The sequence below is a fragment of the Perca fluviatilis genome, chromosome 4 (genome assembly GCF_010015445.1).
Source record: "Perca fluviatilis chromosome 4, GENO_Pfluv_1.0, whole genome shotgun sequence".
NCBI lineage: Eukaryota > Metazoa > Chordata > Actinopteri > Perciformes > Percidae > Perca > Perca fluviatilis.
In genome coordinates, this window is record NC_053115.1 from 36,274,238 (window position 1) to 36,301,256 (window position 27,019).

The window sequence follows — 27,019 nt, forward strand, 5'->3', positions numbered from 1 at the left end:
AATTGTCGCAGAGATAATATGCGCATACGCTTGATTATTATCATTAGTATTGAACTTTACATACTTATCAATATGATAGGATAAACGTAGAGCGTATACATAACAATGACTCGACAGCAGCTACAGGAGCACATCTCCCCTTTTTGGCACTTCTGTTGTTTTTTTTAAGTTTGGTAACTGAACCTAGCCTATATATTTGATATAAACACGTTCTCATGAATTGGAAATGGAGCCATAGCAAAAACGCCCAGTGGGAAAATGATGAATGGGATTGCGTTTCTCTTGGGATTTTGATGTTGATAAATTACCTATAAAACAAAGTCTTATTATTGAAACGTATTTAGCCTATAATGTTCCTATTTGAAACAATATAATAATGAAACGAAAATCTATGTTTTTCAGAATTTGGAGGTTGAATGGTTTTCGACAAAAGCTGGTAAATGGATAGGGTGATATTCTTTTTTTTTTAATTTGATGACTTAGTTCGTAATTATGAGTAAAATGTTTTAACTTTTCCTAGTCCCCCCAAATGAAAATAAGTGCACTTTAAAGGTCCCATATTGTAAAAAGTGAGGTTTCCATGCCTTTGATTATAAAGCAGATCTAGAAATAATTCCATAAACTAGGTGCTATTCTGTGAAAGTATCAAAACGCTCAATCGATAGAGAAATGCACACAGCCCGTATTCAGAAACTGTGCCTTTAAACGAGCTGTGCTGTGGCATGGATTTTTATATTCACAATAGTACAGAAAATAATTTGCTTTAGGTCTATGGGGTTGATTGTGTTTACAGTACGCACATGCCTTATTGACAAGCACGTTAATTATGAGATCATTTCAATAGGAAAACATTTTGCATCATGCATTTCTCTATTAGTTTATCAGGAATACTTTATCACTGTAACTCCATCCATAAGACAGCAACATAATGTACTGTACGTCTATTTTGCTCATGGTTTTCATACACTTTCTGTAATAAAACATCTAAAAGCAAACATCCTTTAAGATGGGAGTCAGTGGTCTAATTTGTGTAAGTTTAGGGGTCCTTGATGTAATGAAAGGTTTGGGAACCACTGGCAGAAGGTATCGGCCTTCACAGCACTGAAATCATCCCAATGTCACGGAGTTACTCTAATAAACAATGTACCGCCAAAACCAAAAAAATTACGAGTATGTGAGGACAGGGTGCTTTGAAAATAACTTTATTGTCCATAAGAAATAACAGTGAAAAGAACAGCACATACCACTGCTTGCATTCCATTTCTCACTTCCAACTCTGGGGTTTGCACTGCTGAACCTTCTGGAGGAATCAGCTTCTATACATACTGTGTTGCTATGTATCTCTAAATGCCACATGGAGTATATGGATATAGATTTGCTGTAGAGGTAATAAATGTTCTAACATTTAAGAGCAGTTATATTTGTAATACTTAACAGTTACTCGTGCATTCTTTCGACAAACCTGAAAACTCTGAAGTGAGAACACAAGCTTCCACATAATAGAAAGAAAGAACATTGTCTTTAATTTTTATTTCTGCCATAATTTAAAAGAGTCAAAAACAAAGCCCATTTTCTTGAGTAAGAGTAGAACAGATCCACTTAGCTTCCTCAACCAGATTATATTAGTCAGGTAGAAGCACTGCCACGCAGTCCTTCAGAATGATTAGGAATTTTAAATATCAAAGGCCAGCTAACCTTATGTAGAGCAAAACAGCGGCTTTGCAACACGGTCACAGTTTTATTAAAGGAAGCCTACTTAAAACGTAAAAAAAAAAAAATTAAAGCACTTATTTATTTATATATGGACACTTGACATATTCAAGCTTCTTCTTTTCTTAATATCCATCGGTCATCCGTCCCATTCAAGCATAGCTACAGCACAGCTTTCCTCAGTGCCCGAGAAGCCCAGTGCCTGCAGAGAGGAACAGAAATGATTAGATCACATAAAAACAAAAAAATTATCCCCCCAAAAAAGAATGTGGCTTCAATACCAAGCCCTAGAAATGTGGCCAATCATTTATAAGAATAAATTATAAAAAGTGATTTGGAATGCTAAAGGTGTAGTGCCCGTGAGTTTTGCTGCATTCTGTTCACTCTCTAGCCTGATTTCAGACCTCTGGGTCGATGCTTCCATCTCAGATGTTTATCAGCAATCCAAATAGAGAAAGGAGGTGAATTCAGTCCGATTATCAGGATAGTCCCTTTCAGTTTGAATGGATCAGTGTAGATGAGAGGGATGTTAAATGGCTTACTGGATGAAGAAAAAGATTCATTCAAAACAAACATTTCAAGACAAAGGCTGCTCACCTTTAAATCCCTCCTCAGGCATACTCACTGTGAAGGAAGTAGTTGAGAAACAGTGTTATCATAATTTGCCTTTTTATAAACAAAGTTAATGTAATGTATTGGAGGTAAAGATGACAGCATTTACCCTGATAGACATCATCCATTGCATCATAGTCTGCTATTGGCTCATCAGCCTGTAAGGAAACAATGGAATGAATGTTTTAGATTGAAAGGAACATGTCTGTGATCAGTGTCAAGATGATCTGATAGGGGTCAAGATTAACTTGGTTTTTACCCTCAGAGAAAACCTCCATTGGCTGGAGGGAGAAGGGTCTGATTTCTATTTAAGACCTGTATGTAGATGGACGGTTTGCATCATTCAGGATGCTGGGTGAGAAATTTGAGCTGACTTATTCACATTTCTTTTCTGATACCTATAAATTAGGCACTGCATCCAATCCAAGATTCGTAACTTTGAAACCTCTCCAGGAAAGCATTAATTCTTTTGGTATCTTAAAAGAACCCTCCTGACTCCAGGCATCTGGTTTCTAAGTTTGTATCTTTGTTTGATGGTTGTACAGTTGCCTCTACTGAGACATTTAGGGGTGCCTGGAATTGGGCATTGGATTTTCTGAAGTTGCATGCAATTACAGTCTGTTAACAGTGGACAAGAGCTGATCCAGTTCAAAGTTGTTCACCATCTTCCCTATTCTAAATCCAGATTGCACAAGATTTAACCCTTCTGTCTCACCACTGTAAGATGTCATATGACAGATGGAACATTGTCTCACAACTTCTGGCTCTGCCCTTCACTTACTGGACTCTGGCCCAAAATATTTAAAAATATCAGTAACTCACCCAGCTAATCTCTCATGGCTCTAGCTTGGGATCTAATGCAGAGCACTTTAAGCTTTTTTTTTTTTTTTTTTTTTTTTTTTAGAACTGGTAGTTGAGTTGGGGACAAAACAAGACATCCAAGGATGTCATCTTGGGCTTTAAGAAAACACAGATTGAAATTTTTCACCATTTTCTGACATTTTATAGACCAAACAACTAATCGATTAATAATTGACGGATTAATCAACAATAAAAATGATTGTTAGAAAAAAGGAAAATCCAAGGCACTATTCTTCAAGATTATTAAAAAGTCTTTATTTTGGTGGCTATTTCATAATAGAAAATTTAAAAGACATAAGGAGAAGCAACCCACGTGTAGCGGCCGCTAATAACCTTGAAGAAGAGTGCCTTGGATTTTCCTTTGTTCTACACTTTATTGAATTCCCGACCCCAAAGAGCACCTTCAAACATTTGACTGAACTTCCTAAGTACCATTTCCAAAAATAATTGTTGAGTGTTTTTGTTGATTCGAAAAAAGGCATAAAATAAAACCTACCAATATTTTAAAAAGCTACAGTGGTTGAGATTTCTATCTAAAAATCAAAGTAGGAAGTACCTTTAGACAGATAATGCTTTCGGGGATGACGCCCAGACTACCCAGCGTGGCCGAGTCATCTGTCAGACTTTTTCCGTCAATGGAGAGGTTCTGGTCAAACGGAGCCACAGAGAAGGCATGCATAATCTACAGGGTCAGAAGCACAGCAAAGTCAGTTTTGTGAATACAAACTACTCATCACCTGTAGAGTACAATAATCACAATATTTCTATCACAATATTCTGTTACAATCGGTTCTTCTTCAGGGTATCCAAATATCTGGGCTGTACCGAAGACCAGTTTTTGATCTTTGAAGCTTCGGTGCTTTTCAACAGCGAATATTCGAAGCTTCGGTGGCGGCCGCAGTGGCGGGGGAAACCAACATTTCCAAACCGCACCTGAAGGCAGCTTTTTTTCACGGTAAAAGAGACAAGCGAGATGAAGCAACTGCTTTGTTGTTGCAGGACACAGTCCCGTTACTACAGTAGGCTACGTTTTTACTGTTCGTCATTAACTGCCGTAGCCTATTTGCAAGTCACGTTATTTTCCATGAAAATTAAGTGCACATTTTTATCACGTGTAAATGGCGGATAAAAGCAGCTCGTTCTACTTACAGAGGTGATTTCTCAAGCTTGATGTGCTGTTGTGGTAGGCCAGTTTCAAATTGCATATTTGACACTCTGCCTTTGTCTTGTCCTCACTTACTTTAAAGTTCTCCCACACAGATGAAGTCTTCGGCATTTTTGTCTTCTTTTCGCTGAATCGTGACGGTAATGACGTTCAACTCATGGGCGTTTTAACTGGGGCATGTGACGTGACGTCCCAGTAAAATCTCAAAGTCTCCTATATTTCGCAGTAGATTAATTTTGATTGATAACGGGTAAAAAGGATAATACATTTTGTTTCTATTATTTTATTTTCCACAATGTCAAAGCAACGCAGCTTAACCCAAAATACAAGCTCAGGCATGCACTTCTGTCCATGCAAACTGTGCTGTTCTGCGCTCTAGCCAGAGAATACTCCCGTTGCAGGAACACTTTAGTAGTCCAAGAAGAAGCAATATATTTATTAAGTATAACGAGGTTGGGTTGTCCATCCTATTAAAATGGCTAGGCTATATAAGAAAATTGTAAAAGAGAGTATTATATTTCGAACATATTCAAGCGTGAATGAGAACCGTTTGGAGGGGGATGCCAGGTTGTGCAAAAAAACAAACCAAAAAACCCCCCCGAATATTCCAATGTCAAATTTTCAAATCGAATACCAACCCACCGAACGAATATTCGAATATTCGGGTCCAGCCCTACAAATATCTGTAAACGAAAAGGCAATGTTAAATTGAAATTCAAAAGCCAAATATTAAATGAAAATTAAAAGCCAATGTTAAATTGAAATTCAAAAGCCAAATATTAAATGAAAATTAAAAGCCAATGTTAAATTGAAATTCAAAAGCCAAATATTAAATGAAAATTAAAAGCCAATGTTAAATTGAAATTCAAAAGCCAAATATTAAATGAACATTAAAAGCCAAATGGAAAATTAAAAAATGTATATATATTTTTAATTTGATCTCTCTTTGTTTTCTCTTTGGACTTTCAATTTGAATTATGAATAAATATTTCCTCCATAATGGCTTGCTGAGGCACTGAATTGAATTAAACGCACAAAGCATTTGGCTAGGAGGGGCAGGTGGGCGGAGGGTTAAAATGCAGCGCTCTGATTGGCCGAAAGCTTTTCACTCCACTGCTCAGCGGCAAAATCAACGTCATAGATGTAGATTGCATAGAAACTGAAACCAGAGAAATGCGAGATGCAACAAAATGTGTACCTAAAGAGCAGCGAATCGTACAAGCGTACTTAAGGGTCAAAATGCGTGCAGAGAACGACAAATGCGTACATGTTGGCAGGTCTGTAAATGTGAACAAGCTTCACCCAATCCATCCTCAAGATGGCATAATCCACTTATTTTACACCTTCATTTTAAATGCTCGTGTCCAGCATTCTAGTACGCTATCAAGTCACCTGGAGCTCTCACCTGTATTTTGAGCTCTTTAAGTGTCTGATTAGCTGAAACGATGAGTGCTTTCTCTCCTCGGAGTTTCCTGTGCCGAGTGCTTCTCCTGATTCCACCTAGTTTGGTCATGTTGGTCATAGGAAGTATAGCTGCTGATGCCGTGCTGCTGTCATCCAACTTAATCCGTTTTGCACCATCTTGTGACTGAAAGAAAGCAATGTAATTATTACCTATTAGGGCTGACAATGCCTCTATTCCTCATCTTTGCCAACACCAAAAAAGTTGCCCATGTTGCCCCCCGGACGCTGTTTGTGGTTGTCTACTGCTCCTAATGCGTAGGATGGGTTAAATGCACAGATGGATTTAACTAGATTGTACTGTATGATTGTGACAAATAATAAAGTTTGTTCTTCGTAATCTGTGTGTACGGTTACTTTTATTAGTTCAAATGAATTTACTCTGTTAATGAACTATTGATACTCTTCATCATACCAGTATTATTGCTTAGTTTTTTTGTTTTTTCTTCATTTATTCAGACTGCACATCAGGATAAGTATAACCAAAGGAAACGAGAACTTGTGGTGAGAGAGAAGACAGCGGAAGAGCAAAAAGATTAAATAAATTTGACACCCAGTCATGTGATATCTTATACCAATCACAGACAGTTGGTGGTAGACGGCCACTAAAGCCTGTACAGTGCTGAGTGTCTAGGTTTGACTTTCTTTACACAGGGAGCATTTTCTCTGTCTCTACTACTGTTATTGTAGTTATAGCGTGGTAATGGACTTACCTGGCTGAAGTCTGGGTCTCCCTCTCCATCCATTTTTGGATGTTCTTCCTTCTCCTCCTCTGCCTCAGAGCTGCTGGCGTTCAGTTCTGGAGCCGCTTCTTTTATCATCTATGCAAAGGACAACAATGGAAATTGCACCAACAATAGAAATTCACCAGATCTCATTTTAGACGTGAAAAAATACAGTTGTCACTGGTTGGATGACCTAAAATGTCCTTTTTTTTCATACCCTCTGATCTTCAAGGACTTTGCGGATGTAGATGGTTGCTTGTGTATACTCTCTGAGATCCCTCTGCTGCTGGAAAAGGAAGCTCTCTCTGCACTCCCAACAGAGATCTAAACACATAAACACCAATAGCATATAAATCAAGGACATTGAGAAGCCAAAAAAAGTCAAAGCAACATTCCATCCAACATATCAAATTGTAGGGATGTTAGGACATGCATTATTCACTTCATCCATTTCTATGGACATTTTACTTCATCAATGTAAAACAGAGTCACTATTGGAATCCTTTAAACTTGCACTCTTACCAGGCTGAGTAGTGTACGGAGTGGTGGGACCACTTAGTGTGGTCTGTTTGAAGCAGTGGATGGAGATTGGCTGGTCCACGATGAAGAGTCTGCTGATCACTTCCCATTCACTGGGCCAGAGCAGAGCTACACTGTGCAGGACAAACGGCACAACATGAGACCACAGCAGTGGCCATTCATTCTATTCACGATACCTGCCTAGTTTTAATTCAGATTTGACTAGACCTTTGTAGTTTAAAGAATAAGAACCATTTGCTGAGCTAGGCTGGTTTGTGTAGATGATAAGATTAGCTCAGGAAATTAAATGAATAAACTGAGTGCATGCTCGAAATGTGACCACATAGTAGGGCCAATGCTACCTCACTAGGTTGAGGGTTTATTATTAGTATGGGTTTAGACAATGCAGACCTCTCCAGTCGCCTCTCCGTCAGCTTTGCAAAACTTATGCTGAATTGTATATTTTACAAATATTAGTTGTGCTTTATGTGATTGACGTTGGACGTTGATGGCATGTGGCAACGAGTCGCTCATCAGAATCAGGAAATCAACTTGTAGGTCTCCTGCTAGCCTGGCCAGTCAAAGTTTTTAAGGGTAAACAGAGTAAACACAGAGGAAAAGGTGGAGATGACTATCAGCTACGACCTATGGCTATGGAATTGAACACTGAGTGCTGGTGAAATTCAACCGGGTGACTCTTTTTCTGTGTGCCAATCTGACGGCCACATTTTTTCTTTATGATGCATCATGCACACGTGATGGAGCTGATGGGATTATATTTAACTGGAATTGTACCTTGTACAATTTCACGTGACAAATGAACTTGATTGATTGACTGATTGGGTCATAATGGACCATGAAGTTTAATTGCTGTTCCAGTTATTTCTTTTCTCCTGTTGGAAGTATAATTCTCATGGAAAGACAATTTATCTGAAATGTTTTAAGGATTTCTTTGTAGGTGTTAAGCAACTATTCAAGAGTTTAGTAAGCAGAACTCACTGTTGTGCATCTCCGTTGATAAGGGAGTCATAGGTGAACATGAAGCCTCCGTGGGGACATAGTAGGAGAGTGTTGCCCACATTAGACACTGGAGAGGATTTAGTGGGCCTCCTACAAAGTGCACAACAAACAATTACCATTTTACAATACCAGGTTAATATGCAATTTTACGGCCAGTCATAAACACCATCATTAGGTACTGGCCAACTCGGAAATCGAAGGGTCGACCTTAATGAAACTAAATACATTACACTGAAAACCAGTGTAATGTATCATTAACAATGGCACACAACTGATTTACCAAACGCGTCTTTTACCAACTCCTTTTGTGGAAGGCTGATGCTGTTCTTGAGTGCATAACAGTCAAACTTTATTTCGACAATGTGATACCAAACACCGTAATATTATTGTGTTGATTTCACTTGATTCCTGAAACAAACATACCTGATGAATTTTCTCCACTCATCCACAAAATACAGAGGGACTATGTAAAGAACATCTGTGTCCTGGAGAGACAAACAAGAGAGGATTTACTGTATTCACCTGAATCAGCGTTTGTTATCATCTATCATATTTGTTTAATTTCAATTAATGGTATTCCAGTATAATTTATGTTGCACTATAAATATACAGTGGCATGCAAAGGTTTGGGCACCCCTAGTCAAAATTGTATGTTACTCTGAATAGTTTAGTGAGTAAAAGACGAACTAATTTCCAAAAGACAAAGTTAAAGATGAAACATTGTTTTCAACATTTTAAGCATGATTAGTGTATGTTTTTTGATTAGTAACTTTTTAAGAGTGTAAAAAAGGAAAGGAGCACCATGCAAAAGTTTGGGCACCCCAAGATCTTTGAGCTCTCAGACCTTAATTAGCCTGTTAGGGATATGGCTTGTTCACAATCATTGTTAGGAAAGGCCAGGTGATGCAAATTTAAAAACTTTAGAAATATCCTAAAACCATGGGCCTTTCTCAATCTGTGATTTTTTTTTAATGTTTTCTTGTGTCCTTGTGAAACGTCATCTTTTGCTGCCAAAGTACTGTCCCAATACACAAGTTTGCAAAGGAACGTCTAAACAAGCCTGATGCATTTTGGAAACAAGTCCTGTGGACTAATACAAATATCTAATCTGTAATGAGCCATTGTCCCTGTAAAATAAAATCAAAATGTCATGAAAAGAACACCTCTTCAACTCTTATGCATGTGGGTGGATAGATCATGCTCTGGGCTTGTGTTGAGCCTGTCGCAGGGGAAACATTTCACTGGTAGAGGAGAGAATGCATTTAACACACAAACAAGAATTGAAAGCTTCTTTGCTGGCTACAAAATGTGTTTACAAGCTGCGATACTTGCCAAAGGGGGTGTTACTATGGAACCATGTAGGATGCCCAAACCTTTGCTTCGGGCCCTTTTCCTATTTTGTTATTTTGAAACTGTAAAAGATGGTGATAAAACGTAATCTTAAAATATTAAGGAAATACCTGAGGCCACTTGGCGAGCGTTGGCCGGTTCTTCTCATGAAAGAGGTTGAGCAGTTGGTTCTTCTGGTCCAGGGCCATCATCTTACTCACTGCCTCATTGTCCTTTTCTTCCTGCTCTAATGTCTGGACACACAAGAAGGAAAAGTTTTAATTTCAAAAACTAACCAAATGGTTCACTTTATAAAGGCACATCTACTACCAGGGAAGCCATAACTTACTACTCTATGTGTCTATAGTTTTAATCAATTTGGGTTAAATCAACCCAAATTGATTAAAACTATAGTTCCATATAAAAAGGTTACACTGCATCAACGGAGCATAAGCACATAGCTGTCGTAGCTAAGGTGCACCTCCTCATAAATGTAACTACTGTTGTTTTAAATGAAAAAATAAATAAAGAAATTGATCTAAAAAAAATAAATAAAAAAAATTGTAACTACACATTGGTTGCTACATGGAAACCACAATAACAGATCTGTCAACTTGTTTTCTCCCAAAAGTTTGGAAAGCTGGTGTAGATTGTTGATAGTGAAGACAACATGAAGCAAGTTCAAAAATCCTCAGTGATTTTCTTTCAGTAACACACAACTAGTAAAGCCATCTCCACTGCAAACTCAACATAAACAGGATTACTGCAGCTATTGATGTTTGCACAGCAAAAGTTGCCCATGTTCTGTATCACAAAGTGAATCAAAGATTGTAAACACAATTAGGGCTGCACAATTAATCGCAATTGTACTGAAATCACAATATGGACTATCGCAATCCCCACCCTCCCACCTTAACTAACAAATTTTCTGCGGGAAACCCTGGAACCCCCAACAGCTCGGGGCGCCTATCATGGTCAGCCCCCTCACTCTGACATCTCTCCATTAGTGCATGTATAGGTCCTGGTCATGTGTGTGTATTTCGGCCCTGTGTGTAATGTGAAAAAAAAAGCAATTTCCCCTTGCAGGATCAGTAAAGTATGTCTTAATCGTAAATAAACTAGAATTACTGCCTTGCGGTTGTATGCCTTTGCTAACCAGTGAAGTTGCACTTTACATCCATGTCTGTCTAGACTCAAATGTGTAGTTGATGTATTTTAATAAAAGGTATTAAAGTGCTCATTTTGTGCTCATTTTCAGGTTCATAATTGTATTTAGAGGTTGTTCCAGAACAGGTTTATGTGGTTTAATTTTCAGAAAACACCATATTTTTGTTAGCTACAGAGTGAGACATCTCACTTTTATCCCATCTTTGTTGGGAGTCACATACCGCTCAAAACAAACATGAAAAAACGTAGCTAGTAAAGTTCACTCAGCGTTTTGTTGTGTGTAAAATGAGCGGGGACGTTAAATCACCGGTTTCAGGTAATGGCACCCTACGGTACCGTCTATTTGCTGGATGGTTTCAAGGTAATGGTCGGTAGCTAACATTAGTAGATAAGCCCGTTGACAGCAATGTTATTGTTCATATTTTGGCACAATGTTTCTGACTGTAGTAGTGATCATAGTGACTGAAAGTGTGATGTGAGATGCTAAAAAGAAACTACACACTGTTCTCAGCTAATGTTACTTTTTGACGTTCAACATCATTTTGAAAATATTATTTTTGGGACTTTTTGGCCTTTAATGGACAGCTGAAGACAGGAAAGGTGGAAGAGACAGATGACATGCTGCAAAGGGCCACGGGTCAGAACTGAACCTGGGCCAGTGGGGTAAGGACTGAGCCTTGGTACATGGGGCACCATTATTTTGTGACCTTTGATCACCAAAATGTAATAAGTTAATTCTTGAGTCCAAGTGGACATATGTGCCAAATTTGCAAAGATTCCCTCCAGATGTTCCTGAGATATGGCATTCACAAGAATGGGACAGGCGTGAGGTCAACAGTGACCATGGCTATTACTGCACAGAGGCATGGAAATTAAAGAAGTCAGGGATCAGTGTGGTGCAACCCTGAATGATTTGTCAATGTCTACTCACCAGGCACTGCTGACAGGACTCTTTGTTTTGGGTGAATTCTGGGGCTTTGGGAAAGTATTCCCTCAGCTTGGTCCAAACTTCAGAGGAAACCAGCTTCCGTTCAGTTTCCAAAATACTCAGACCCCCTACAGCAGGAACCAAAATAAACATTTAAGAGTCAACATATAATTTTTTTTTAACTTTGTAATAGCAATGGGAGCATGTTTTTGTTTCAAATTGTACAATATCATAGTTTAAAGTATTTTGTAAGATCATTCTAGATGCTGATGATAGGACAGTACCGTGACAGCAGACAATGTCTTCATTGAAAGTCTTCATCTCGTCCTCGTTGCCCTCTGAGAGCTCTGAGCTGAACTCTACAATCAAACAATTAATAACTCCTGTTAATTTCTTACAAGCAATGTGGCAAAGGCTATTTTTTAAATGGAGTCTGACGCAGTGCCCCAGATAAAATGCTCTATTACATCACTTCTATTAATCTTTACAGAAAACAGTGAGGGCAAGACAGCATCCCCGATCTGTTTTAACCATAGTTTATGATTTTAATTAAATATTCTCTGGTCCAGCAACAAACACAAATCCTTCAGCACATTAGCGTGATGTTCACCATCGAGCCTGTTTGTAACCGTTAGGCTGCCGACAACGTGTCAACTGACGTTAAGCAGTTAAGATAACACACTCGACTGTCCTGCTGTTACAGACATGAACCAACCACAGACAGCTGCCCTGTTCACGGACTTACGCCGGTGCACCGCTGCAGTTTATGGCACCGCTATGCTGCAGAGTGAATATAGGGGAAGGAGAAATAAAATCACATCCATTACTCCTACCTTTGCTGTTGTTGTGTGGTCCCTGTCCATTGATCTGGCCATTGTTGTGTTTGGTTTCGTGTTCGTCCTCATCCAGCTGTTCTAAAGCCAACTGCCGCCAGCTACGCAGAGATGATTTGCTCACCCAGTAGCCCTCACCACTGAGAGAGAGAGACACAGACAGACACAAAACCCATGATTACTTCAAATCGCTTTCACACCAAGGGTTCAACCAGGGTTGACTTTGTGTTTATAAGGGTTAACCCACGTTTAACCCAGGTCGAGAGGCCGGGTGACGCAGGTCAACTTTAATGTGACAACGTTAAGCTGTTCACTGAACGTGCCACACACTTTGAGAACCACCGCATCAACCGTTTACAGTTCCTGAGTGTGATTACCTGAGCGTGCGCTTGACGAGGTTGGTGATTTCCTTGAAATCTTCGTTGAGCTGGTTCTTCAGCCGCAGCACTCTGCACCGCTGGCTAACACACTCTCTACACAGAGAGGAGCCTGAACAAACACAAATAAGTGGGATATATTAAAATGTAGAAGACATTGTAGTTTTAGGAGCAGTCAGGCTACATTTCTAGGGATTGCTTTAAGTACAAAGTTGCTAATTTGCCTGCAAACAAGAGCAAACTTAACCACTGCTTTGCTTTCGTAAGTCAACTAGTGATGTAAAAGGTATAATATGTAGGAGGTATCGCTTACTGTTTGTAAACACACAGCGTTCAAAGTTGGCCCCTTCTCCCCGGCTCAACGAGCGACGAGGTAGTCAAGCGAGCTAGAGAGTGAATGAAGAGAGGGAGCGCCGAACAAAGCAGTGAATCAGAGGAATGAAACCTAGTTTTCTGATTGTTTCACGGCGGTTATGTTCTAAAGCACAAATTAACACGCCCAAATTAACACGCCCACACCTAAGTGGGAAGGTGCCACATTGTCAGATTTTGTGCAAATTGAGCTTCATTCTGTCTATGTCAATGTCGGTTAAACATGTGCTTTACCACTTTACGTTTTTAATGCTTTGAAACGGGAGCACCGCATATTCACACAATGCTTCAAACAGTGGCAGTGTGACGAGAGAGTTGAAAAACGCTTGGGTAAAACGCTGCGCTCATCAATGTCACCTATTACCCTGCTGGCTAGAGGGCCTGTCTGTCATTTTCCGCTGATGGACAGGTGGCCTAATGAAAGCAATACCAGCGATTGTCCAACCGATAAAGATTTAGTCACACAAGAGCCTATCGACCAACAAGCCGACCTTAGCTCTCTTAGCCTGGCTGACACCAGACCCTTCTCAGTTGTAACTGAGAGTGGGTCTGGGAAAGGTTCATTGACAGTTCATTTCCAAAGGGACACCGACACCAACGGACACCGCTCAAATGCCTCTGGGCGCATTGGATAGTCCTTCAACCAATCAGACCAACGATCTGGGTGACGCTGCGCTTCGGTAGCTGCCATGTTGAATGTAAACAAAAAGCTGCTCGCCGTCGCTGCGCTATCGTCGTCACGTAAAGCCCGCCTCAACGGTTGCGATTGGCGTAAAGCCCGCTTTAGCGGTTGTGATTGGTGCCTCGATTTTGGGGACATTGGTAATGGCTTGGAATGGGCTCTTTGCCAGACTGACTTTCAGAGCAAATCTCAAATTTGCTGGAAGTTTGTCAGGGTTTACCCAGGCTACAGCTCTATTGTTCTCTGTGTGATTTCAATACATTTCTGTGAGATTAAATTTACGTTTCATTTTTCTTTTCTTTATAGTCATACAACAATTTATACATTCATGTGACATCCCTGTAGCGTACAGGATTGAGGTTATTTAAGCATTAAAAATTGGCATACATGGCTTGGACCCCAGAGGGTTGAGAGTTTTATTACTAGCATAATTAGAAGCCAGTTTTTTAGTTAAAGTGGACAGCCTGCACACACAACCCACCCTTGACTGTGTAAAAAAAATGGTCATATTCTAAAACCTAAAAAACCCTGTTGTCAGAAGATGAGGCAATTGGATTTGGAGGCTCTGATAAAAGAATTGCATCCCATAAATTGATTGATTTGTGGTGGCCAACCACAATATCAACATTGACTTGCCACATATTGATTTTCTATTTTTTTTACGGTTTAAAATGGGTAAAATCTTATTTCACTGTAAAGCTGCACACTGCCGGTGATATAGTCAACCCCTCCTTGCCCTCTCTTTCTTTCTTTCTCACTCTCTCAAACACAATAAGCTTGTTCGAGATGAGCCAGGCCACCGCCCAATGCATGCTGGTTAGATTTGTGTCCGACTTGATCCCGACTTGCTCTGACGTCCTGCACATATTGCAACGATCACCTCACAAGATCAAGGCAGCCGCAGGTTTTAGAGTCAGCCGACGCAGTTGCTCTCCACCAACTGCAAGACCCAGGCGGACCCAGGGCATGCTGGGAAACACTTGGCTCTCAGCTGATCTTGGTTCAGAATCGACTCAACATGATGACATTTTATATAAACTTGTTATTGTTTTTTTAATTGGAGGGATTTTAATTGCTATTTGTCTGATTTCAAGGCTTATTCTATACGGAACACCTGTTGTGTGCAGCATGGTGGCCCAATGTTTAGCACTGTGGCCTCACAGAAAGAAGGTTCTAGGTTCAAATCCAGGTCGTTCCGGGCCTTTCTGTGTGGAGTTTGTATGTTCTCCCCATGTCTGCGTGAGTTTCCTCCGGGTGCTCCAGTTTAAAAACATGTACTAGGTTCTCCAGTCAGTGCCCTTGATCAAGGCACTGGCTCAGATCTGGAGTTGGTCCCCGGGTGCTGTAAATGGCTGCCCACTGCTGCCTTGAGGGATGCGTTAAATGCAGACAATGAATTTCGCTACATGTATGCGTATGTAACAATAAAGTATCTTTACACCTTTACACTGTGTGGCTGATCGTTACATTTAGAAGTCAGAGAGACTAAATCTGTTCAGATTATAGATCATCTACAGTATGATGTTTATTAACAGATCGCATATAGAGCATTTTAACAGCTACTCTGACATAATAAAAACAACTGGAGACTGTGTACAAGCTGATATATGGGTCTGATAACATTTTACGAAATTGGACCTAACAGGATGTGAGTGTTTCTGTGACTTTCGTTTAGCCTGAAGGCTGCTGGAAACTGTCCGACTTGACAGTGGATTTTTGTCACCGCCCACTGCAGCTGCCGCCTGCTTTCGTCCACTTTACAAGCAAGGCGCAGTTCATCTCGAATGAGCCTATTGACAACAGACCCTCCTCTCCGTGGACACTGATTTCTTGACCAAGACGACAGCTTTCACCTGGAACACCCAAACTGCAAGTAGTCTCTCTCTGCCGTTGTTTTTCCACATATAGCCTAACGTTAGCTACAAAAGCTGACATTTGCTGACATTACGCTAATGGAAGCGCTTGTTCCAGCAGACTAGCATAATGTCAGTTAACTGAACTTAAATTAGCCCAGTTCTATGTGAAAAGACAACGGCAGAAAGAACAGCCTTAACATACTTGCAGACTATGTCTCAAGCATACCGCATACAACTATAAGGATGTTTAAAGCTGCAAAGAGTTGTTCACATGTAGGGTTTTGTATCATTTAAAGAATTACGATACTACCAACACCAGTATCCTTAAAGTGATACAGATACAATTAGAGTACTTTGTCTGATTCCTTCTTCTTTTTTTTTCCTTCATTCTATACTCATGTGAATGGAAGCATTCAGATGCGTAAATGCAACCACCACTTCTGCACTAGTGAGCCAATCACTGTCGCATTAAATTGCTTGCGCTGATTTGCTGCGAGAAAAAACATACAAATAGTAATTTGTTACTAGATCCGGGTACAAAAAGGATCTAAAGCAGGTATCGTTTGAATGGAGAAATTTCACTACTACTTGGTACTGGGTTATTTCGATCCTTAAAAAAGGTATTGGGTACCAATACCCAGCCCTAATTAAATGCGTACATATTTGAAGATTTTCAGAAACGTTTAGAGTTTTAGAATAGTGATACCTTGTGATACCTACTTCTTTGTAACTATTGAATTGGAAGCACTAAAACCCTCTGTTTGACTGACCGTCCAGTCGCGGCCCTCCACTGTAGCGGTCGTAGAGGAGCTGAGCAGCTTGCAGGGAAACCCTCTTGGAGTCGGCCACCTTGTCTGGGTGCAGTTTGCCGTGAGAACAAAGGAACAGGGAGTTGTCGATCTCTGTTGTGGAAGGGGAGTCCTCTAGCCACTTCTTCAACCAGTCCAGGGGAATAAACTCATATGGCTCACCTGAGGAGGGAAAGCAGAGAAACATATCAAACATAAAAGAGACACAGGACCTCAGAATTTTATTCATTAAATCCAGGCTCATTCTGCGATAACTGGCTTTGTGTATATTAGCCTTATCTATCAATCTATCCATCCATCCATCCATCGTATGGTAATTGTATTGAATCAAATGCAACTACTAGGTCCCAATCAACATCTGACTTATTTTGCAACTGACACTGGAAACTGGTGTTTTGTAGTATTACTACAGACAGTAGTTGTACAAGTTATGCAATACACCCCCATCACATCATTGCCCCTTTATTACGCCGTCTGTATTTTTAGCATGTTTTTAACAGAAAGCCACAACAAACAAAATGTACACTCTCTTTAGTGTTTCTGTTAAGTGGACTGTGTGTGATTAGGGAATGTTTTTACCGACCGTCTTTTGCGGGTAAAAGCTCGTAGAGCTCCTTCACCTCCTCATGCTTGGCTTTGCCCTTATCCACACTCTGTTTTCTCATGTCGGCCATCTCACAGCACCACTCCTCAAACTTATGGTTGTCTTGGTCCACCAACCTCTGAAGGAAGGCTGGGAGCCAGGACAGAGGTAAAAGACACCATCAGACAAGGCGACATGGACCAGACTATAGGCTGTCATCTTTTACTATTAAACCACATTTCTCATGACATGTCTTAATACCTTGATGGAAACAAAGATAGAAACCAGAGATGATCGCTCCTTCCTTGTCTGGCTGCCATCTTTGTTTGCCTCAAGGAACAAGGACACATTACAAACAAACACGCTAACAAGAATGTGTTAAAATTCTACTTCTCACCTGGCACCTCGACATTGGTCACAGAGGGATCTGCATTCTCCTCTTCCTGGACCTTATACACCAGCATATAGGCATTTCTGGAGCAGTGGTAGCCTTTACTGCACTTTGGCTTTCGTGCCTGAGACTTGACTGTCTCAGCTAGGGACCAAGAAGACCAACAAGAGCAACAACTTAGAGAAAGTGAATAGGCTACATTTACAGACATGACCCTCAAGTGTCATTTTTTATTTTACCAAAGCACCATCTTCAACATGTTTTTTTTTTTTTTTTTTTTTTTTTTTTAACAGTAAAGAACATTATTCTATATTAAAAATAATACTGTATAACAATTAGACTACTAGAACATAACACTACATAAGGATAAGGATTTCAGGAAGGTGGAGCTATACTGTGTCCATTTAGTACTCACTCACCAATGTCCTCCTCAGTGCCAAGCTGAAGCTTCTTGCCTTCCATTTTCTCAATTTCCTCATCATTGAATTTGTACCAGTCGCCGGTGCGAGCGTCCTTCACATGGGCGATGTAGTGGCCCGAGTAGGCACTGATGCCCCGATGGATGAGCACCGCACTCAGCTCATAAACACACTTCTGGTCTGGAGGAACAGTGTTGAAACAAATATTAACAAAAGACGTCCACTGTTCCTTGGGGCTAAGATGTAGTATAATCGAGCAAGCAGTGTATTAGTCATCAATGTATTTTTAGCAAGCAGGGAACTGGTGTGACAGCAATCCATCACCCAGATGAAGGTACCCTGCTTTGACACTTTTGCCGAGTTTTCCCCATGAGGAATTCTGAAAATGTCCCTTTTGCTTTCTGAATTTAAAGTATTGGTCTTAGTCCTTTTAATTAAAAGAAAGTTGAAAAGAGAAGTGTGTGCATTTTGTTTCTTCTGTATAGCTAACACATGTCAGTAGGCATTGATTAGTAAGGAAAAGTGCAGAATGTGTGTCACAGATATTCATCCTGCTAATACCTTCTTTTCCTTCCAAGAAAGGCCCCATATCCAGCTGCTCTGGAAAACTGATAAAGGTGTTGAGCTTCTTCTTGTGGCCTGTTTGTCTGGGGAAGACAACATGGCTTAGTAAACGTTTCTTATCATAGCAGTAGAAAGTAAACAACGAGGGCACCAGTAGTGGGGCGGCAGTAGCCCAGTCTGTAGGGACTTGGCTTGGGAACCGGAGGGTGGCCGGTATTCGAATTTCAGGCCCATGTGTGTTGTAATGAACAGCAGAGCGCAAGAAATGACATTTCCCTAATGAGGGATTAATAAAGTACAGTACAGGCCAAACGTTTGGACACACCTTCTCGTTTCTTTATTTTCATGACTATTTACATTGTAGATTCACACTGAAGGCATCAAAACTATGAATGAACACATATGGAATTATGTACTTAACAAAAAAGTGTGAAATAACTGAAAACATGTCTTATATTTTAGATTCCTCAAAGTAGCCACCCTTTGCTTTTTTTGATAGCGCTGCAAACCCTTGGTGTTCTCTCAATGAGCTTCATGAGGTAGTCACCTGAAATGGTTTTCACTTCACAGGTGTGCTTTGTCAGGGTTAATTAGTGGAATTTTTTCCCTTATTAATAAAAAAGCAAAGGGTGGCTACTTTGAAGAATCTAAAATATAAGACATGTTTTCAGTTATTTCACACTTTTTTGTTAAGTACATAATTCCATATGTGTTCATTCATAGTTTTGATGCCTTCAGTGAGAATCTACAATGTAAATAGTCATGAAAATAAAAAGGAAACGCATTGAATGAGAAGGTGTGTCCAAACTTTTGGCCTGTACTGTACTTCTTAATTAGTACTACAATGGCTGACCTATCAAACACAAAGCGCATTAGCTGCAGGTTGAGGGTTGGAGGAAGGTTGTGCAGTCTGATCCTTCGGGTGGCGCTCTGTTTACTCTGACAGCTCTCACAGAAGTAGCGGTTCTCCCCATCCAGCTTCTCTTCCTGCAAGTTGTAGGGCAAGGCACAGCAAAGGGTAATCGTTGTGAAAACAACAAATACACACGTCAAGACATCTTCAGGCACAGTCGTTTAACTTTGGAAGAAATACACAAGAAATTGTAATTCTAATCTAAACCAGACGGATGAATTGATTTATTCATTGTAGGACATTATAATAGACTGACCCACAATTCATAGGGGACACCTGTTTTTTTTTTTTTATTGCAATCGATATCTTAAATTTTTTTTTATGTTGTAGTAGGGCTGGGCAATATACTGTATCAATATAAATCAATATTGTGATATGAGTCTAGATGTCGTCTTAAATTTTGGATACTGTAATATGACATAAGGGTTGTATTTTCCTGGTTTTACAGGCTGCATTTCAGTAAGGTGATGTCATTTTCTGAACTTTCCAGACTGTTCTCGCAGTTCTATTATTTTTTTGTCATTGTCAACCCTACATATGGTCGCAATATCGTTATCGAGGTATTTGGTCAAAAATATTTTGATATTTGATTTTCTCCGTAGAAAATTGCGGTGTTACTTTTGCTTGAAAAGTAACGTAGGGGCTTTTGACTGTGATCATCATCTTTGAATCTAGTTCCACAGAGCAGACTGCACAGCTCACTATGGTATAACAAGCACAGCTTTTTTGTTAAGGCTCTGACACACCAAACCGACAGCCGACCATTGGGTCAGTCGGACTGATCATTTGGCTCCCGTCAGTTAAAAAGTGCCTCGGAACACACCAAAGCAACGCCGACTCCAGCAATGTTCTGCGCATGCGCGATACGCAATACGTCTTCATAACAGCAGGTGAAGACGTATTGAAATCAAAACCGGAAATGGCGAACGCGTCACGTGGGTCTGGCTTCTCCCGAATTTCAAAGTCGACCATAATGACAATGACAATAGTATTTTACGAAAATAGTTCACTGAAACGTGTTTCTGAAAACATTTTAAGCGAGAAATAGGCCATGCAGATGCTGAATCGGTCTTCATTTCAGATCGACAAAGGTCAGTTTAAAAGATTTTCGGCATTATTTCAAGAGGCGTTCTTCACGCTCAACCAGCTCGTCATTTCCGTTAAGTGTTTTAACATAAGTGCACTGATTTGCTAGTCAAGGGCTAGCACTCTACCAATCAGATTGGTCATTGAGTCCAACTGCCCACTGGTCGATTCAACAAGTCAAATCGGCCCAAATTAAAGCCGACGGCTCCTCCAACTGACGACGGCATGGTTGGTTGGTGTGTCAGCGCCTTTAGAGCTGGGGATGTATACATTTATTTAGCCTACTTCACCATCGCTGGGTTTCAGGGACACATTTTTTATGTTCCTAAAACGCGTTTTCTTTCACAACATTATACTCCACTATATACACATTAAATTTACTTACATCAATGTCCTGCCCCCCCCCCCTCCTGTTCAGATTGTCACATAAAGTAACAAACTTTGTTGATGCAGATAAGGGAGAAATAGAGGCCTGAATTTAAGGAAAAAAAGCTACCTTCAGGAACTCTGTGACACACTCTGTGAGGTTCTTGTGACCCTGGATGTTCAGCTCCAACTCGTAGAATCGGGACGGCAACGCAGATGATCGTCCACACTGGTTACATCTGGAAAACAGCCAAAGTGGGGCTTAAAGAGACAGGCGCTCCAACAGAGCGTCTCATACAGAGGGTGAATACAGGTGCAGCAGCCATGGGCAGTATGAGAATAATAAAGTGTTTTTTTTTTTAACATTAAAGCATGTAAACGTGTCCTAGTAGAATAACAAAATACAAGTATGAACCTGAAAATCCTAATAGGTCTACTTTAAGGCTCTCCCACTGAGCAGAAATAAAACGAGTTCACATAAATTTGGTAAATAACATATTTTGTTTCTTTTAGGAGGTGAGGAAACAATGTGATGGCAGAATGCTCAGAAACATCCTTCCAGAGTGGGGTGAAAGAGGTTTTCCTCACTTGCCTGAAAAGCCAGTGTTAACCATTTATCTCCCATCTACTACAAATGGAACATACTGGCCGGCTTCTCCTTCTCTAAATTCTTCCATGCAACAAAGCTGAATATAAAATGTCCTCAACTGCCAAAATATCCCTCACTCTTTGTGATTTGTTCAGAAAAGTAAACAAAATTCCTGGCCTGTGGATGCAATAGCACACAGTTAATGCAATACATATTGTGACATTTTGAACAGTTCTGATGTCCAATCACTTTATGACACTTTTTCACTTAAATAAAACTTGTGTCAGGTTTTGAGTACTTGAGTACTTACACAGTAACGTAGGAGAACTGTCCACAGAATTGCCGCTGGATGACATTCTGCAGGTTGGGGCTCTTTTGCTTGGACAGCGTGTCCTCCAATAGAGACAAGAAAAGCTTTGAAAACTCCTGGGCATCCTGAAAATAAAATGTTTGAATTCAATTTCAATGCACTGTAAAGAAACCAAGTCTCCAAAACCTAACCAATAATAAACACGCTGGCACCCCCATTTTGTGTGTTTATTCTGCCGTGTAATTGTGAAACTGAAAGTCGGTTAATCGCCTTTGATCACCGTAAAATCTGTTTTTGATAGTTGGTCCAATTTCAAGACATCACTTTGGACTCTGATAAGTCCTGATGAGTTTTGAGATCATATTTGGCTATTTACGCATTGAGGCAATATAATGCACAGTTCTACAGAGACAAAAGTGACTACATTCTGAACACAATTCCCACAACAAAGAAAAATCAGGAAAATGGGACCCTTGTGAAATAAATATCCACAATCATCTTTCAACAAACTGTGATACCAGTCCTGTGTTTCTAAATTAAAGTTATGATAATTTGCTAGGTTTCATGTAGTGATTTACCTGCTGCTGTCCTGTGTCCAGGCCCAGTGCTTTGACCAGCCCTGAAGGGTCGATGTATTTTCTGTTGCTGTTCTGCAGGAGTGCAAATAGATACTGCAGATGCTCACAGATGGACTGAGGCTCGTAATCTGAAAAAGACAGAGACGTCAGTCCGAGAGAATTAAATTATTTCATCATATAAAAAAGGTAAGACGTATGAGTTTGCGGTGTCAAGCTAGCCTCATTCATGCTCTAGACACACACTAGCCAATATAGAAGTGGGCAAAAACTTAATTTCTGTCAAATCAATTTAAACAATACTTGAAAACTCAAGATTGCAAAAGGAATCACACATTCAACAACATGGTGATCTTGATGTTTAGTTCACTGTTACTTCCAACAAGACAGCAAGTATTGCAGTTTATATTTTATTGGTTAACAAAATGATTATAATAATAAAAAACAAATATAATAAGACATAAATTGATGTTGATCTTTTCTTTGGGTATAACATCTAGTGGGTATTGGTGTTGGTGGAGTGCCTTCTGCTTTAATTTGTGCAAAAATCAAGCGCAATCTAATGAATATTATATTTGTTTGGATTATGTTATTCTATTCTAGTTGTTTTAAGACCCAAGACATAACTTTCAATATTGCATTATCCTAAGTTTGGTATATGCCAAAATACAGTAAATCCGTATTTTGGTAATCAATTTGATACATTCTGGCTTTGGCTTGTTTAGACATGTTATGTAGACATTTGCACTGATCAGCACAGAGCACAGGGTAAGAAAATGTTGCTAATGGTGTCAGTGAAACCCAAGGTTAATAGTACAAGCTGTTGATACATGAACTACATAAAGTGTATGCATACACAATTAAAATACTTAACAAATTCTGGCTAAATCATGCTGACCTAAACCAGGGAATGACTAACAAAGAAGCATCCCCAGTATCTAGTTTTCAGTTATACCAGACTCAATATTGTGTTCCTGTGCTCGGGAATTGTGGCACTGATAGAGACTCCTACGCAGCTCCAGGTTGTGGAACCAAACTTGCAGGAATGTGTTGACGTAACATGTTGCACCCAGGTTTGTCAGGCCAACAAATGTGTTCTAGAAACAGAGACAGAGAGATGCACAGGGTGAGAGAGATAGGATTGACTGTCTCTTTAGATATTCTTCCATCTCTGTTTCAGCAGTCCACCTACAACAGATGTGTGATCTGAGAAAAGAAGAAATACCTTGTCTCGACGCTCTGAATTTGGGTCATCGATATTGTGGAAAGCATTTTCATCAATATCCCCAAGCCACGCCTGTTCACCAATCCCCACAAGACAGTTGGGATTCCCTTTGCAGTTCCTCCTGCAAGAGCAAGTCATGATTATAAACCTTACTGTACCAATACATACTATAGAAGAATGTAACTGCATCTATTTCTTATGTGGAGACAAAGGTCATTTCAAATTCCTGCTAAATTATGTTTATTATGTTCTACATACAAACCTTCACAGCCTTTTTAATTAGCCTTTTATATACAGTAAGGAGCCACAGAGCAAGATAAAGTTCAGCAACATTTCAACTGTATGAATAAGTGCTCACTTTGGTGCCTACCATATTGTACATTATAGTTATTTTGTGGTATTCCGAATTAAAGAGTACAGTGGATCTTCATGACCTTTGATACAAAGTCTACGGAGCTGCCCTGCTATGAAGGCTTGTCCACAAGCAAGGAAACAATTCAGACTGTTGATGCACATAAGCATCCCTCAGCGGAGCTGGCCATTACGCCCTCAAAATTAAAATTAAGTTACACATCAGCTACTGGTATTCTTTACTGGCACATGCTAGCACAACAGAGATGGGTTGTTCAGACATGTTCTAATATTGAAACGTTACCTGCAGGTTGCTCTCTTACAGGCCGGGAGATTGACGCGATATGCTAGCTCGATATGTTCCAGCCTGATTTCTTCTGGTTTTACCGTTTCCACCCAACGCCAAGCCGCTTTCTCCAACTGTAAACGGGGCGCCATAATCCTACGATGTAACGTTAACCACAAAGTCAGATAACGTTACGTGAGTAGAAACTACAACAACAACACTGCAATGGCCTAAGGTTAGCCAAACTGTTTCCAGCAATGCTAACATAGCGGGCTAACAGGGGCTAAATAATTTAATGCAGGTCATAGCTTGGTTCTTACGAAGCAACCTACCGTTAGCTATGTGGTGCTACTTAACCTAGCCAGCTAATATTAGCTTACTAGTCTCCCCACTACCCTATAAAACTTAAAAGGCGACCATAGCACACCATACATCGCAACAATAAATATAGCACTGAAATACAATGAATCCCGACAAACAGTGTTGCGGGGTAACGCCAGGAATAAGGACTACCGTCGTGCTAATGCAAAGCTAAAATGTAGCTAGCTAGCCCGACCCGGCAGTGTTAGCAAGTCAATGTCCCTGCATTTTCCATTTAACGCTACCACGCTAACGTAACGAGTTTATTGTGTTAAGGTCAAATATTATCGAACCTTTCATGCGTGCAGCTGCTTCACCAAAAATATTTAATGTATTTTTACATTTTATTCACGGTTTATTTTAGATTTAGCGCCCTTGCGTCAATTTATAAATAAATAATTTCTCCGCTCAAAATCAACACGACGTATACTAGTGACGTAGTCGACGTCGCTTTGTTGTGACTGGAGGGAGGAACTTACATGCGGAGCCTTCAGAGGCCACATTCCTGTCCGAATTAACGTTAGTGGTACTTCAATGCTTTGCTTTTTTGTAGTCTCAAGAATACAATATTTGATTGTGTCAAATGTGTTATTTTATAAGTATGTCTTTTTTTACTATTCATGTCTTGTGACAAAATGACATGTCATTCTGCCTGTGTCTTTAGTATGAAGGACCAAACCGGACTGATTTGGAATGAAAAATAACTACATTTAGATATTTAAAAATATTACAAATAGTAATAAAATCACACTTTATATGAAATCCTGCAGTGGAGTTGTCTGTGCTGTGGTGCTGATAGCACTTTTAAGCCCTGTATTTATCCATAGCAATGTGCAAATGTGCATTTTGTATTTTCAATGAGTTCATTATTCAAGAGGAGGCCAACGTCTACAAGTATGTAAGGGTCAAAATAAAAGAACATGTCTAGCTCTTTACAAGTTGGTGACTAACTATGTTGTTAAATGTTATTGACTCATGATGTAACACACATACTGTATCAGGCCTGAAGTTTAACTGAAGGAAACTGCTGCTAAGCAGGGCTGCATAATCACATTAAAATGTGACATTTAGAGTTCCTGATTGGTTTTTTTAATAATAGTTTATTTTAATAAAGAAAATGATGCTCTCTCTAGAAATTTAAATGGTCATTTTCACATATAGAATTTCTTTTTTTTTTATTTGATCCCAAAAGGCTTTTGCCATTTTTATATGATTTAGCCCAATATTGGCTTTGTTTAAACATGAGCAAACTCTTGTTGCTGATGTTTGCATTCAGAAAATGTTTTGTTTATGCCCTGGGCTGCTTTCACATGTCTGTATAAATATTAATCTAGTATATGACAACTAATGATGCAGTTATATGGCCTACTGGGCACTACTTTGCATTAGCTGCTGATATACATAATCAGCTTAGCTGTGCTATCATTACCCTGCCATTAAGGGATATGTCTCATGCTGCAGCATTACATATCCTCAGGCTGTACAGACAGTTTAAAGTGAAGCATGACCAGATGGAGTGTTGACACAGCTGAAATTCACATCATGTCCTTTTCAAGGTTTTAGTGTTATGACAAAATGAACAAAAGTGGAACCGTTTGCAAATTTTAATCAAACGCATCATGTTGTACCTGGAAAGCTAATGGCCATATGGTTAGGTGATGTAATCATTATGGCAAGTGACTGTATGTGCATGTAGATGATCACATGCAATATTTCTGTTTCAGTGGCTGCTGCTGTTTACTGGTATTTAGCATGTGTATTCAAGTGCAGCGTACATTTTCAATATTTTGAATACAGAGAAACAGTCAGAATGGAGTGAGCAAAAGGCCCAGTTATGATGGACAGTTTGATATAACTTTTAGGAATTGCCTTTGACCCATGCATTTAACACCACAGCCAGTTGTTTCACCAGTTAAAGTGACTTGTTTCATGCCTGTTTGAAAAACCAAAGGGCATTTCTAGCACAAAATAAAGGAATTTTGTTTCCTAAGGATTACAAATGTTGACTTATGGTCAACAGCAACAGATACATATGGATATTGTGATGCACTGATTCCTGTCAGGACTGTTGGAAATATCAGCATTTATTGAACAAAAATTAATGGATGAGCATTTTAATAACTGATTAATGGTTTAAAAATCTAACATTTACACATTCTTTCTTGTCCAATATGAGGATTGACGCCTTTCTTTTATTTTTTTATTTAACGTCAACATAAAACAACACAATACACTTATATTTTTCTTGATATCCTTTCTGCCCTCTCCTTTTACCCCTTTCCCATCCTCCCCAGATTGCTGCCTTTCTGTTTTTGTAGTCTATTATTGCTAAGACTAAATGCCTCTAAGTCTTTAGACTGTTGGTCACATAAAATATGCCATTTTTTTTTAAAAGTAACTCATTTACTCAAATTTTTTACTTTTTACACAACTTTTTTAGGCACTGCACTTGATTATTTCCATTATGGGAGGCTTAATTTTCTTATGATTTGTTATTGTCAGATTTTAGTGACAACAATATATAACCTTGTAATACACATAAAATATATGATTTCTTTCTTTGCTTACTTCTGTT

The 27,019-nt window shown here is 39.5% G+C and overlaps 1 protein-coding gene across 5 annotated transcripts; it reads right to left on the reverse strand.

Moving 5' to 3' along the window:
* Positions 1 to 1,186: 1,186 nt before the first annotated feature.
* On the reverse strand, positions 1,187 to 24,885 carry usp48 (ubiquitin specific peptidase 48). 5 transcript variants are annotated; one of them, XM_039796894.1, is made up of 28 exons: positions 24,738 to 24,884; positions 24,103 to 24,240; positions 23,448 to 23,568; positions 23,178 to 23,319; positions 22,226 to 22,353; positions 21,648 to 21,772; positions 20,879 to 20,987; positions 19,237 to 19,370; positions 18,381 to 18,466; positions 17,820 to 17,999; positions 17,407 to 17,544; positions 17,010 to 17,159; positions 16,388 to 16,588; positions 12,708 to 12,819; positions 12,331 to 12,470; positions 11,782 to 11,856; positions 11,501 to 11,625; positions 9,534 to 9,656; positions 8,497 to 8,558; positions 8,053 to 8,163; positions 7,057 to 7,187; positions 6,752 to 6,858; positions 6,523 to 6,630; positions 5,754 to 5,936; positions 3,740 to 3,865; positions 2,432 to 2,480; positions 2,308 to 2,334; positions 1,187 to 1,912 (listed from the first exon to the last, which is right to left on the reverse strand). In XM_039796894.1, exons 2-28 carry the CDS (start codon positions 24,234 to 24,236, stop codon positions 1,890 to 1,892), a joined length of 3,150 nt encoding a protein of 1,049 aa, XP_039652828.1. In that variant the 5' UTR covers positions 24,237 to 24,240; positions 24,738 to 24,884; the 3' UTR covers positions 1,187 to 1,889. The 5 variants fall into 5 exon arrangements, 4 of the variants coding, with proteins under 4 accessions (XP_039652828.1, XP_039652829.1, XP_039652831.1 ...); XM_039796895.1 differs by lacking the exon at positions 24,738 to 24,884 and adding an exon at positions 24,417 to 24,690; XR_005638914.1 differs by lacking the exons at positions 1,187 to 1,912; positions 2,308 to 2,334; positions 2,432 to 2,480; ... (1 more) ...; positions 5,754 to 5,936; positions 6,523 to 6,630 and having other exon boundaries at positions 7,057 to 7,182; positions 24,738 to 24,885.
* Between the last annotated feature and the right edge of the window lie 2,134 nt (positions 24,886 to 27,019).